The sequence below is a fragment of the Papio anubis genome, chromosome 17 (assembly GCF_008728515.1).
Source record: "Papio anubis isolate 15944 chromosome 17, Panubis1.0, whole genome shotgun sequence".
Lineage (NCBI taxonomy): Eukaryota > Metazoa > Chordata > Mammalia > Primates > Cercopithecidae > Papio > Papio anubis.
Genome location: NC_044992.1, coordinates 33,879,504 through 33,891,610, shown reverse-complemented (window position 1 = coordinate 33,891,610; position 12,107 = coordinate 33,879,504). Strand labels below are relative to the sequence as shown.

At 42.8% G+C, this 12,107-nt stretch overlaps 1 protein-coding gene and 1 long non-coding RNA gene across 2 annotated transcripts in view; one reads left to right on the top strand and one right to left on the bottom strand.

Annotated features, from left to right (window-relative positions):
• Positions 1 to 599: 599 nt before the first annotated feature.
• Positions 600 to 9,833, bottom strand: LOC110741544. Its single transcript, XR_002517865.2, has 3 exons — positions 9,747 to 9,833; positions 1,862 to 1,961; positions 600 to 1,119 (listed from the first exon to the last, which is right to left on the bottom strand). It is a non-coding gene; the product is annotated as an uncharacterized LOC110741544 (long non-coding RNA).
• LOC101021942 (protein phosphatase 1E) overlaps positions 9,223 to 12,107 on the top strand; it is a 228,908-nt gene continuing 226,023 nt past the window's right edge. The window contains exon 1 of the mRNA XM_021928247.2: positions 9,223 to 10,684. Coding sequence (XP_021783939.1) covers positions 10,200 to 10,684 — 485 coding nt within the window. The 5' untranslated portion in view covers positions 9,223 to 10,199. The remainder of the gene's footprint in view (positions 10,685 to 12,107) is intronic.

Genomic DNA, 12,107 nt, shown 5'->3' with positions numbered 1-12,107 from the left:
TATGCATCTTCTTATTCACTAGAACATTCACTCTTAAAGCTCTAAGCTACTATATAAGAAGTTTGACTACCCTAGGCTGTGTACAGTGGTTCACGTTTGTAATCCCAACACTTTGGGAGGTTGAGGCGAGCAGATCACGAGGTCAGGAGTTTGAGACCAGCCTGGCCAACATGGTGAAACCTCGTCTTTACTAAAAATACAAAAATTAGCTGAGCTTGGTGGCAGGTGCCTGTAATCCCAGCACTTTGGGAGGTTGAGGTGGGCAGATCACGAGGTCAGGAGTTCGAGACCAGCCTGGCCAACATGGTGAAACCTCGTCTTTACTAAAAATACAAAAATTAGCCGGGCTTGGTGGCAGGCACCTGTAGTCCCAGCTACTCAGGAGGCTGAGGCAGGAGAATCGCTTGAATCCGGGAGGTGGATGTTGTAGTAAGCTAAGATCGCACCACTGCACTCTAGCCTGGATGACAGGGCAAGACTCCGTCTCAAAAAAAAAAAAAAAAAGTCTGACTACCCTAAAGCCATCATGCTGGAGATATTATGTGTAGGCATTACAGTTGACAGCCCTAACTGAACTAACAGTCAACAGCCAGCATCAATGGCCAGTTTGGCAACACAATCAAATTAATGTCTTGAAAAATATTTACATATTAATCAATTATCAACTCAATTTTTTTCAATATAGATGAAAAGATATAATGTAAATCATCTTGGACATCTAGCCCAGTTGAGCCTTCAGATACTCTCCCCAACTGCTACCTTATTGCCGCTTCCTCAGACCTTCAAGTGAGAACCACTTAGCTGAGTCCTGTCAACCTACAGAGCTGTGAGATATAGTAAAATGGTTTTTCTTCTAGCCACTAAGTTTTGGGGTAGTTTGTTTTATAGCAACAGATAACTGAAACAGCTGCCTGAGAGCCTCTCTGGGTGAGTTACAAGATCTTCCCAAGTTGTGTCTTTAGGTGCCTTCTTAGAATTTCAGATCTTCCTGTCCAATGTCTTTTAGCTTTTTCTGTTCATCTTCATTTCTACTGACACCATTCTTTTCTGTACTCTCATAATCTCCAATTGCCCAACTGATTCCAGCCTTCAATTTTCTTCAGTCCATCCTGCATTCATCTGAAAGAATGTCTGCATATTAAATTTTCTTAAAACACAGTTTTGGTTATATTTCTTTCTAAATTCAGTATTTTTGTCAATACTTAGAACAAATAATTGCAGTTCCATTTCCCACTACAGCCTACATCTAATCTTGAACTTTTGCCCATAGGCTTTATAACCTTAAAGAGTCCTGAAATTATTGGCATGTATTTCCAGCTATACAAAATTCCAGAATTTTATATGACAATTTAAAAGGATATTTTATAAATTAATAATTTCATGTGTGAAGGACCCAACTTCAGTTTGCATATATATTTTGATTTGCTGCCTTTGTGCAAATAACTGCAATGTATTGTATTATTACTTAGGTATATGGAGGTTCACCAAATCTTAATCCTCAGCTTGCAGAATTACTGGAAACCATGTGTGTGCTATATCGGTGCCAGATATGTCATTTATAGATCACTCTTTCATAAGGCAGCAAACTACTTCCTATGCCCAAATCGTTTTCTTTCTGGAAAAGATACATTGTGTCAGCATGGTTACCATGTGTGGTAATTGATAATGTCTGTGCCACATGGCTTACTTCTACCCTTGTCCGACACAGCTATTCTACCACCTATGATTACCATATGCTACAGCACTCTAGGTTAATGGAATCATTTCCATCTTCCCTTCTAGTCACAAATGTCATTGTGGCTCAATTCCATCAGCTCAACTAAGAATAAAATATTCTGTACTATCTAAGCAAAGAACACACCTTTGTGAAGTTTTCATATTTAGTTGACTGTTTGATTTTCATTTTTAAAAGCTAGTTTTTTTTGATGCATGTTCCAGAGTGAAGAATGGGCATCTGCTGACTAAAATAGGACATGATCAGTATCACTCTGAATTCTTGCATGTATTTATTTAAAATAAACATATAAAGATAGTTAAAAATTAGATGATAATAAAGGTAAAGTTTTTACCACCATAAAGCATTTTTCTTTTGTAAAGTGAAAACTAGTAGCAAAAAGTTGAAGTGGATTTTTAAAACAGTGTCAATTTATTTTAGAAGAACCATTTATTATAGAAGGAACATACCACATGTTAGCCATTTATAGCACCATCATCAAATTACCATCAAGCACTGCCCTCTTCTTTTGTAAGTATATCATAATAAATAATTTTGGTTCCTCAAAGAACCATGCTAGATAGAAAGATTTTTATTAATGGTTAAAACAAGAATAAAGGTTAGAATCTGTTTTGGGGATTTACTTCTTTGTTTTTTAAAACTAGTAAAATATAGTGCATGTGGGCCAGTTATTACCTGATGTGAATTTTAATTTTGACAGCTTTGAATTATTGCTGCAACATGACCATATTAGCCAGCAACAAAAAAGAAATAAAAAATTATTATAGCAGTAGTATTTTTGGCAGCAAATGGGGATGATTTTTATATTATTGATCTGGGATGTAGAAGAGGAAGAAGTTCCTCTTTGAAAACGTTTCTATGTTACTCAGTTTTTTCAGTTGTCAGATGTTCTGTTGCTTCCTACTAGTCAATTTGACAACATAGTCAAATTAATATTTTAAAAACTATTGGCTGGGTGTGGTGGCTCAGGCCTGTAATCCCAGTACTTTGGGAGGCCAAGGCAGGCAGATCACGAGGTTAGGAGTTCGAAATCAACTTGACCAATATGATGAAACCCCGTATCTACTAAAAATACAGAAATTAGCCAGGCATGGTGATGCACACTTGTAGTCCCAGCTACTCAGGAGGCTGAGGCAGAAGAATCGCCTGAACCCGGGAGGCTGAGGTTGCAGTGAGCTGAGATCATGCCACTGCACTCCAGCCTAGGTAACAGAGTGAGACTCCATCTCAAAAAATAAATAAATAAATAAAACTCTTTATATCAAGCTTGTTCAACCTGTGGCCCATGGGCTACATGCAACCCAGGACGGCTTTGAATGCAGCCCAACACAAATTCATAAACTTTCTTGAAACATGAGGTTTATGCATGGACTTTTTTTTTTTTTTTTAGCTCATCAGCTATCATTAGTATATTTTATGTGTGGCCCAAGGCAATTCTTCTTCCAATGTGGCCTGGGGAAACCAAAAGATTGCACACCCCTGATTTACATATTAGTTATCCTTCCATTCAGTTTTTAAAATATAAATTTAAAATACACATTTTAATATTTGCAACTTATCAATATTTGCAACTTATTAGGCCTAGCGTTAAACATTTACATAAGCATTAATTTTTAGGCCTTGGGATATGAGCTATATATAATTTGTTATTATACTCTCTCTGAAATATAAAATGCCAATATTTTACGTTAACGTAAACTATGTTTTACTATTTGAGATATGATATTAGCTTCAAATCAATTGTTTTTTACAACTAGCAAATCAAAATTGAGGGTTTTCTGGAAATAGTATTTCTATTTCTGCCTATAGATAAAACAGGCATACTTTAGAATGGAATAGACAGAATATTCCAGACTTGCATAATCAAGCTAATTTTTTTCTTGAGACAGGGTCTTGTTCTGTGGCCCAGGCCAGAGTGCAGTGGTGTGAACATGGCTCACTGCAGCCTTGATCTCCCAGGCTCAAGCGATCCTCCTACCTCAACCTCCCAAGTAGCTGGGACTACAGGCATGTGCCACTATGCTCGACTAATTTTGTTTATTTTTTGTAGAGGTGAAGTCTCTCTGTGTTGCCCAGGCTGGTCTCAAACTCCTGGGCTCAAGCGATCCTCCTCCCTCAGCCTCCCAAAGTGCTGCGATTACAGGCATGAGCCACTGTGTCTGGCCCCAAGCTAATATTAATTGAAGATAAACTGAAAAGTTATAGACTGGTTTTTTTAAAATCAGCTTTGATATACTTCTTAGTTATAAGCAGCAATTATTTATGTCTCAAATATTTTTTTTTTTTTTGAGACGGAGTCTCACTCTGTCGCCCAGGCTGGAGTGCAGTGGCCGGATCTCAGCTCACTGCAAGCTCCGCCTCCCGGGTCCACGCCATTCTCCTGCCTCAGTCTCCGGAGTAGCTGGGACTACAGGCGCCCGCCACCTCGCCCGGCTAGTTTTTTTTTTTTGTATTTTTCAGTAGAGACGGGGTTTCACCGTGTTAGCCAGGATGGTCTCGATCTCCTGACCTCGTGATCCACCCGTCTCGGCCTCCCAAAGTGCTGGGATTACAGGCTTGAGCCACCGCGCCCGGCCCCATGTCTCAAATATTTTATTAACTTAAAAAAATTTATAGACTTTTTAGAGCAGTTTTTAGGCTTACAGAAAAGTAGAAAGGACAGTTCCAATATATGCCTTCTCCCCTCACTTACATGTTTTCTCCTATTATTAACATCTTGCATTATTGCAGTACACTAGTTACAATTGATAAGCCAATATTGATACACTATTATTAACTAAAGTCCGCAGTTTACAGTAGGATTCACTCTTGAACATTCCATGGGTTTTGATAAATGTATAATGATATGTAGCTACCATTACAGTATCATACAGAATAATTTTCACTGCCCTAAAAATCCCCTGTTCACTACCTATTCATTCTTCCCTCCCTCCCCCGGAACCCCTGGCAACCTATTCTTCTAATTCCAGGAAATTGTTTACTGCTAACTTAAGTAAACTCAGTGTTCCAGTAGCCCCTTTGGAGACCTAAGCTTGCTTTAACTTTAACTCATTTATAGTTCTTTTATATATACAGTCCATTTTATCATTCCTTAAAGTATTATTTGTTACTATGTCAGTCAGGATCTAGTTAAGGAAACAGAGAATGGGGCGCAGTGGCTCACACCTGTAATCCCAGTACTTTGGGAGGCCGAGGTGGGTGGATCATGAGGCTAGGAGATTGAGACCATCCTGGCCAACATGGTGAAACCCCATCTCTACTAAAAATACGAAAATTAGCTAGGCATGGTGGCGTGTGCCTGTAATCCCAGTACTTGGTAGGCTGAGGCAGGAGAATCGCTTGAACCAGGGAATCAGAGGTTGCAGTGAGCTGAGATCGCGCCACTGCACTCCAGCCTGGCGACAGAATGAGACTCCGTCTCAAAAAACAAAAACAAAAAAAGAGAATCCAGGACATTGGTTACACAAATTATGGAAAGAGCTAAAAAGCCAGAAAGGAAAGATTCACTTCTCTAAGTCCTAAAAGATTAGAAAGCTGGAAGCTGCTACCATCCCTAGGCTAAAGGACAAATGGGGGAAGATGTTGTTCTGGAGCTCAGGGGACAGGGTCACTGGCAAAAGCTAGAATTCCAATGAACATATTCACGGGGAGGAAAGCTATAAAGGAAATGCATCAGGCCTCAGGACTGAGCTAGGGAACAGAGCTTTTCTCCTTTCCTCCCATCTTCCAATTTCTTGACAGTGCCTACCACTGGACACATCCCAGGTGAAAGTCAGCTGTCACAGTAGCCTAGTGAATACAGCCTGAAAGGGTCAGCTCTCCTACAATACAGAGCAGGGCTAGAGAGGAGAAGGAATCAGTATGAAGGCAAAATGGACAAGGACTGACACAGTAATCAATTCTTTTTAACTTTAAAAATCAACTTTATTGAGGTGTAATTTATATGCAATATACTTATTTTAAATGCAGACTTAATTTTTTTTGAGATGGATTCTGCTATGTTGCCCAGGCTGGGGTGCGGTGGCTATTCACAGGTGCAATCATATTACACCATAGCCTTGAACTCCTAGGCTCAAACGATCCTCTTGCCTCAGCCTCCAGAGTAGCTGGGTCTATAAGCACATCCCACCCCGCCTGGCAATAATTTCTGACAAATGAGTACACCCATATGACCAACCAGTCAAGATACAGAACATTTTAATCACTTCACAAAGTTCCCGCTTACTCCTTTGCCACAAATCTCCCATCCCATCTCAGTCCCAGGCCACCAGGAATCTGCTTTCTCTCACTATATAGGTTTATTTTGCCTCTTTAGGAATTTTATGCAAATGGAATTATATAGTATGTACTCTTTTGTGCCTGGAATTTTTTTTTTTTTATTTTTTTATTTATTTGTTTTTTTGAGACAGAGTCTCCCTCTGTCACCCAGGCTGGAGTGCAGTGGCGCAATCTTGGCTCACTGCAAGTTCCACCTCCTGGGTTCACGCCATTCTCCTGCCTCAGCCTCCCCAGCAGCTGGGACTACAGGCATCCGCCACCACGCCCGGCTAACTTTTTTGTATTTTTAGTAGAGATGGGGTTTCACCGTGTTAGCCAGGATGGTCTCGATCTGCTGACCTCGTGATCCACCCGCCTCGGCCTCCCAAAGTGCTGGGATTACAGGCGTGAGCCACCGCGCCTGGCCTGTACCTGGATTTTTTTTGGCTCAGTATATTTTTGAAATTCATCCATGTTGTGTTTATCAGCAGTTCATTTATTTTTGTTGCTGAGTAGTATTCCATTGTATGAATACACTACTTTATCTGTTCACTTGTTGATGGACATCTGGGTTGCTTCCAGATTTGAGCTATTATGAATGAAACTTACGTGAATAGTTATGTACAAGTCTTTTTGTGTTTGGGGTATGTGCAAGTACATGTGTGTTTGGTGGACATGTTTTATTTCTCATGAATAAAATATCTGGGAGAGGAATTGTTGTTTCATATAAGAAACTGCCAAACTCAACAATTCTTTTTAACCTTATAAATATCATTACTATAAATGTCCACAAAAGGACACTGTACATTTCCTCCAAAGAGCAAAGGGTTAGAGGGAGAATAATTTTTATGAGAAAAAAATTTTAAAAAACTAAAAAAATTTGATACCTTAAAAATATATTAAGCTTTTCATAACAATATTTTCTTTCCTTTTTAAAAAATATATTTTAGGGACAGGGTTTTTCTTTGTTGCCCAGGCTGGTCTTGAACTCTTGAGTTCAAGCTATCCTCCTGCCTCAGCCTCACAAAGTGCTGGGATTACAGGCGTGAGCCACCATGCCCAGCCCTCAATATTTTTTTTAGTAGTATGAAAGGGGATTAGGAAAGTAATAGGAAAGGAGCTGAAAAAGAAAGCAAACTGATGCAAAATAATTACTAAAGACTTCTTGACAGTGCAAAATCATCCTACACACCTGCTCTGAGATCTCAGCACTGCTGTCAGCTACCTTCTGGCAAAGCTACTTTGTCAAATGGATGCAATAGGATCCATATTGATCTTTGTGAAGGAATATCTTTATTAATATAAGCAAACACGCCTCTCATTTATAGTAATGTAGAGGTGTGGGCTTTTTCTTTTGCTCTTAGTAGTATTGTTTCCCCAACATATATCACTTTCCTTTGAAATGTGGGCTGAGTCATAAATTAATGTCACAAATAAATGTCATCTAGATGAGGGAGGCAACTATGTTACAAAGTAGGAGGGCGTAGCTTGATATGAATTGTTACAGTTGACAGCTAAGTACTCTTGAACTAAATGTCATTATGTCAAATTCTGAGATATTAAACAGTTGTTGAAATGTAAAATTGTGGACATTTAGGTTTGCAGTCTAAAAAGTTTTGTCAATCTTTTCTAGACATTCTGAAATGGAAATGAACAGGTGGATTGAAAACAAAGACAAATGAGGAGTTTAAAGACTTTCTTGGCACCTCATAGAGAAGTTGCTCTACACTGGTTATGTTTTAAACAAAACACATATAAATACATTCAGCATTTCTGGAAACAGATTTATTGGATCTTTCCATTTATCTTTGGGAAAAAAATATAGAGGACTCAAGGCAATTACTATATTCTTTCTATCATGTATTATTTAATCTCAAACTAGGAGAGGAACTCTGTTTTACATGATGCCATAATGTACATCAGTGAGCTCAACCCACTTAATCTTAAAATAACAGTATCAGGTCAGGGATTTAGAATACAGTATTATATGAAAAGAGTTGGCAGAGAGACTCCCTCTTCTGCCATTAATAACTGGAAACAATATTTCAGACCCTAAATCCAACTGAAACCCAGAAGCAATACATGGAGAGGATGGGGTGGATAATTTGTGAGAACATGTTTTTCAAAGTAGAGAAAGAATCACTATGTTTTTACTGAATTATATGTTGCCATGGACATGGCAGTTTGCAGTAATGATGCTATCATCTATACAGCTGTATAACAACACAGCTTCTTTCTCTCCCACTCCCTCAGTAAGGCTTAAAAATAATAGGTTTGTGTGTAGTTTGGTAAGAAAATTAGAATCACTTAAAGTCATTTCAATTCCAACCCAAGAAAGAAAAAAAGAGACTTGGGGGGATGGAGAAGAAGAGCAAACAAAATGTAGAAAAAGTACATATTATTGGCTGGGCACAGTGGCTCATGCCTGTAATCCCAGCACTTTGGGAGGCTGAGGCAGGCGGATCATCTGAGGTCAGGAGTTTGAGATCAACCTGACCAACATGGTGAAATCGTGTCACTACTAAAAAGACAAAAAAATTAGCCAGGTGTGGTGGCACACGCCTGTAATCCCAGCTACTCGGGAGGGTGAGACAGTAGAATCGCTTGAACCCAGGAGGCAGAGGTTGCAGTTAGCCAAGATTGTGCCATTGCACTACAGCCTGGGCAACAAGAGTGAAACTCCGTCTCAAAAAAAAAAAAAAAAATACATAATATATAAAAAAGTATAATATGCATTATGCAGAGACTAAAGAGGGGAGGCTTGGTTACCTGAAAACTAATGGGTAAAATCCATTGAAGTGGGTGAATCCAGTGAAAAGACCTGGATTGAGTCCTTGTTGCATCACTTGCATGTGACCTTGAGCAAAGTCACCATGTCTTTAAGGCTCAGTTTTCTCACCTATAAAATGGAATAATTGGCCGGTGTGGTGGGTCACGCCTGTAATCTCAGCACTTTGGGAGGCTGAGGCGGGCAGATCACCTGAGGTCAGGAGTTTGAGACCAGCCTGGCCAATATGGTGAAACTCCGTCTCTACTAAAAATACAAAAGTTAACCGGGGGTGGTGGCAGGCGCCTGTAATCCCAGCTACTTGAGAGGCTGACGCAGGAGAATCGCTTGAACTCAGGAGGTAGAGGTTGCAGTGAGCTGAGATCGTGCCACTGCACTCCAGCCCGGGTGACAAGAGCGAGACTGTCTCAAAAAAAAAAAAAAAAAAAAAAAGGAATCATAACGGTAATGTCCTATACCTCAAGGAACTGTGGTAAAGATTAAAGGGGTGAAATCCATGTGTAAACTAGCCCAATAGAAATAAGGTGTTATACAGACAATTGCACTGTTGAATCTCTAGAGACAGAGTTAAGGAAAAATGCACTTTCAGAAAGCTTTGGCGACTAACGACCTGAGTTCTCCAACGCCAAGGCTGGAAGTTTGGAGAGCTTGAAACAAGTAAATTACTATTAATATCATAATTTTCAGTTCCCTTTTAAGAAATGAGAGTAACACCACTTTCTTCACAGAATCAAGTGAGAGAACGTATGCAAAGGAACTTATCACTTGGTAGGTATTTGAGGCTCCCTCTGCCCGAAAACTACTTATTCAAAGACTGTCTACAACGAAAGGTGTTCACAGTGTGGTGTCTTTCAAAACATACGCTAAGGCAAGGAACAGATAAGGAAACGGAAGTACATCCAACTGGGATCCAAGCAACCCAAGTGGGAACCAACAGCTAGACTTGGAGAAGATGTCTTAGCTCACTCTTAACCACGTGAGGGTAGGGTGTCCAGCCAATAAAGACATTCAGAGTTGGAGAGCGGGCGAGTGGAGTGTCCTTTCGACTCCGCGGACTCGACGGGAGGGACCCTGCAATGCTTAATTAGAACCGGTTGCCATGGCGACAGTCTCTAGGCAGCGTGGGCTGAGCTCTCCGTAGGAATAAAGGGTGGGCCGCCGCTGGACCCTGCGCGCGCCCGCCACCAACTTTCCCTCCAGATCCGAGAGGGGCGGCGCGCTCCACCCCCGGGTCGCGCACGTCCGTGCTCGGCGGCGCGCACGCCTGCGGGAGCCCTCTCCAGGCAACCTAGTGCTGATCGCTCGTGCCGGTGCGGCCGTTAACCGCCCTTGCAGGAGCCCGAGGCTCAAAAGCAGCCCCTTACCCTTCCTGAGCTTCCCCCAACCCCTTTCCCGGTCTGTCCCGGGGCATGAGCAGCGATGGCCGGCTGCATCCCTGAGGAGAAAACTTACCGGCGCTTCCTGGAGCTATTCCTGGGCGAGTTTCGCGGACCGTGCGGCGGCGGCGAGCCGGAGCCGGAACCCGAACCCGAACCCGAACCCGAGTCCGAGCCCGAGCCCGAACCTGAACTGGTAGAAGCTGAGGCGGCCGAGGCTTCGGTAGAGGAACCCGGGGAGGAGGCGGCCACGGTAGCCGCGACGGAAGAGGGGGACCAGGAGCAAGACCCGGAGCCCGAGGAGGAAGCGGTGGAAGAGGAGGCGGTGGCGGCGGTTGAGGGTGAGGTGGAGGAGGAGGCAGCGGCGACGGCGGCGGCAGCCCCGGGGCACTCGGCCGTGCCGCCGCCGCCGCCGCAGCCCCAGCTACCGCCTTTGCCCCCGCTCCCGCGGCCGCTGTCAGAGCGCATCACCCGCGAGGAGGTGGAGGGCGAGAGCCTGGACCTGTGCCTGCAGCAGCTCTACAAATAGTTAAGTAGCTGGGCTCGGCTGGGGGTGGGCCCGCGGTCCCCACCGCGCCGGCCTCGGACGCGGCTCCCTCGGCCCCTCAAACTGCTCTCTTTTCTGCTTGTCTCCCCCGCACCCGCGCCTGCCGCCGCTAAAAGCGCCCCCGCTGCTCGGACCCGGGCGGTCGGCTGAGAGCTGCCCACGCCCGCCTCGGCCCCCACGCCTCCTGCCTGGCCCTGGAGCCGCTCTCCTGAGCCCCCGCGCCTTCCCGCTGGGCCCGGGCCCCTCATCCCCCTTCACCTCGGCCCCCAGCGTCTAGCTCCACTTCACACAACCTTTCCCTTTCCTGACTGGAAAGGTCCTTCCTCCCAGGCTTGAGCTCCCTCTTCTTCCCAGCTCCCTTCTTTCTCCCGGAGGTTTCCTCCCACCCCAGTCTGTCTTTTCCCGGGCAGAGTGCCTTGTTGTTTGGCGGCAGAGACGCGACTCCTTTCTAGTCTGAGCTGCGAGGTGCCTCCTGCGTAACTGCAACAACAATGATGATTTTCCCGGCCCCATATCCAGATGAGAGACTGGAGTAGATTTTCCGTCAGGTGCTCAATGTTGAAAGCGAAGGGCTTTTTAGATGTTTCCATACAGGGGAGCCTAGTCTCTTAGTTTAGACATTTGACATTTCATAATTGAGGGAGGTGGGAAGGAGTTGAGAGGGAAGGGTAAGCAAAATTTTGCAAGCGAGCCTTCGGGTGAAAGAGCCGTAATTCATTAAAGTGGAAAAGTCAGGCTGTTTTGATTAAACTGCAATTAGGTGCAGTATTTTCAGTCCATTAAGTAGATGGGGTGGGGTGGGGAGAAAGCAGATGGCTTAGCTACACAGATGAAAGTCTAAAATAGAAAGGTCAAGGCTTTGCCTTTCATCCCAGTTCTGGTTTTTATAGGCCTGAAATAGAAACGGTTTACAATTGCGTTTTTTAATGGAATTGTTAAATAATGACAGAGGAGAATACTAGTAAGTCTCTGAAAACATTGGTAAACCTGAGAAGTCTTTTGCCATTCAGCTGATAGTTGTAATGAAAGGTGTTACTCTGGCCACCCAAAAAGTTTACTACTGCAAGATTCACTGTAATTAAGTTCAAACTCACTTTTGGGATTTTCTCAAAAGCCTAAATAAAAGAAGGGCCTGGAAAATAAACCTGTTTTGTCTTCATCCAAGCTAATAGACACCTGATCAAATCATTCTCCTGTTAAAGCAGCAGTTTATCAATAGGGGAAAATCATTTAACAAATCTTCTATAGAAATGGACTGTGTTGATGTCTCAGAATATAAGGTATCTAAAATTTAATTTCTAAATACTGTTCAATTACAGTTTTACCTTCAATTAGAAAGGTAATAATGCTTTTTGAGAAACGTAAAATATAAAATGGCGTGTAATACCACCACCCAGAGATAAA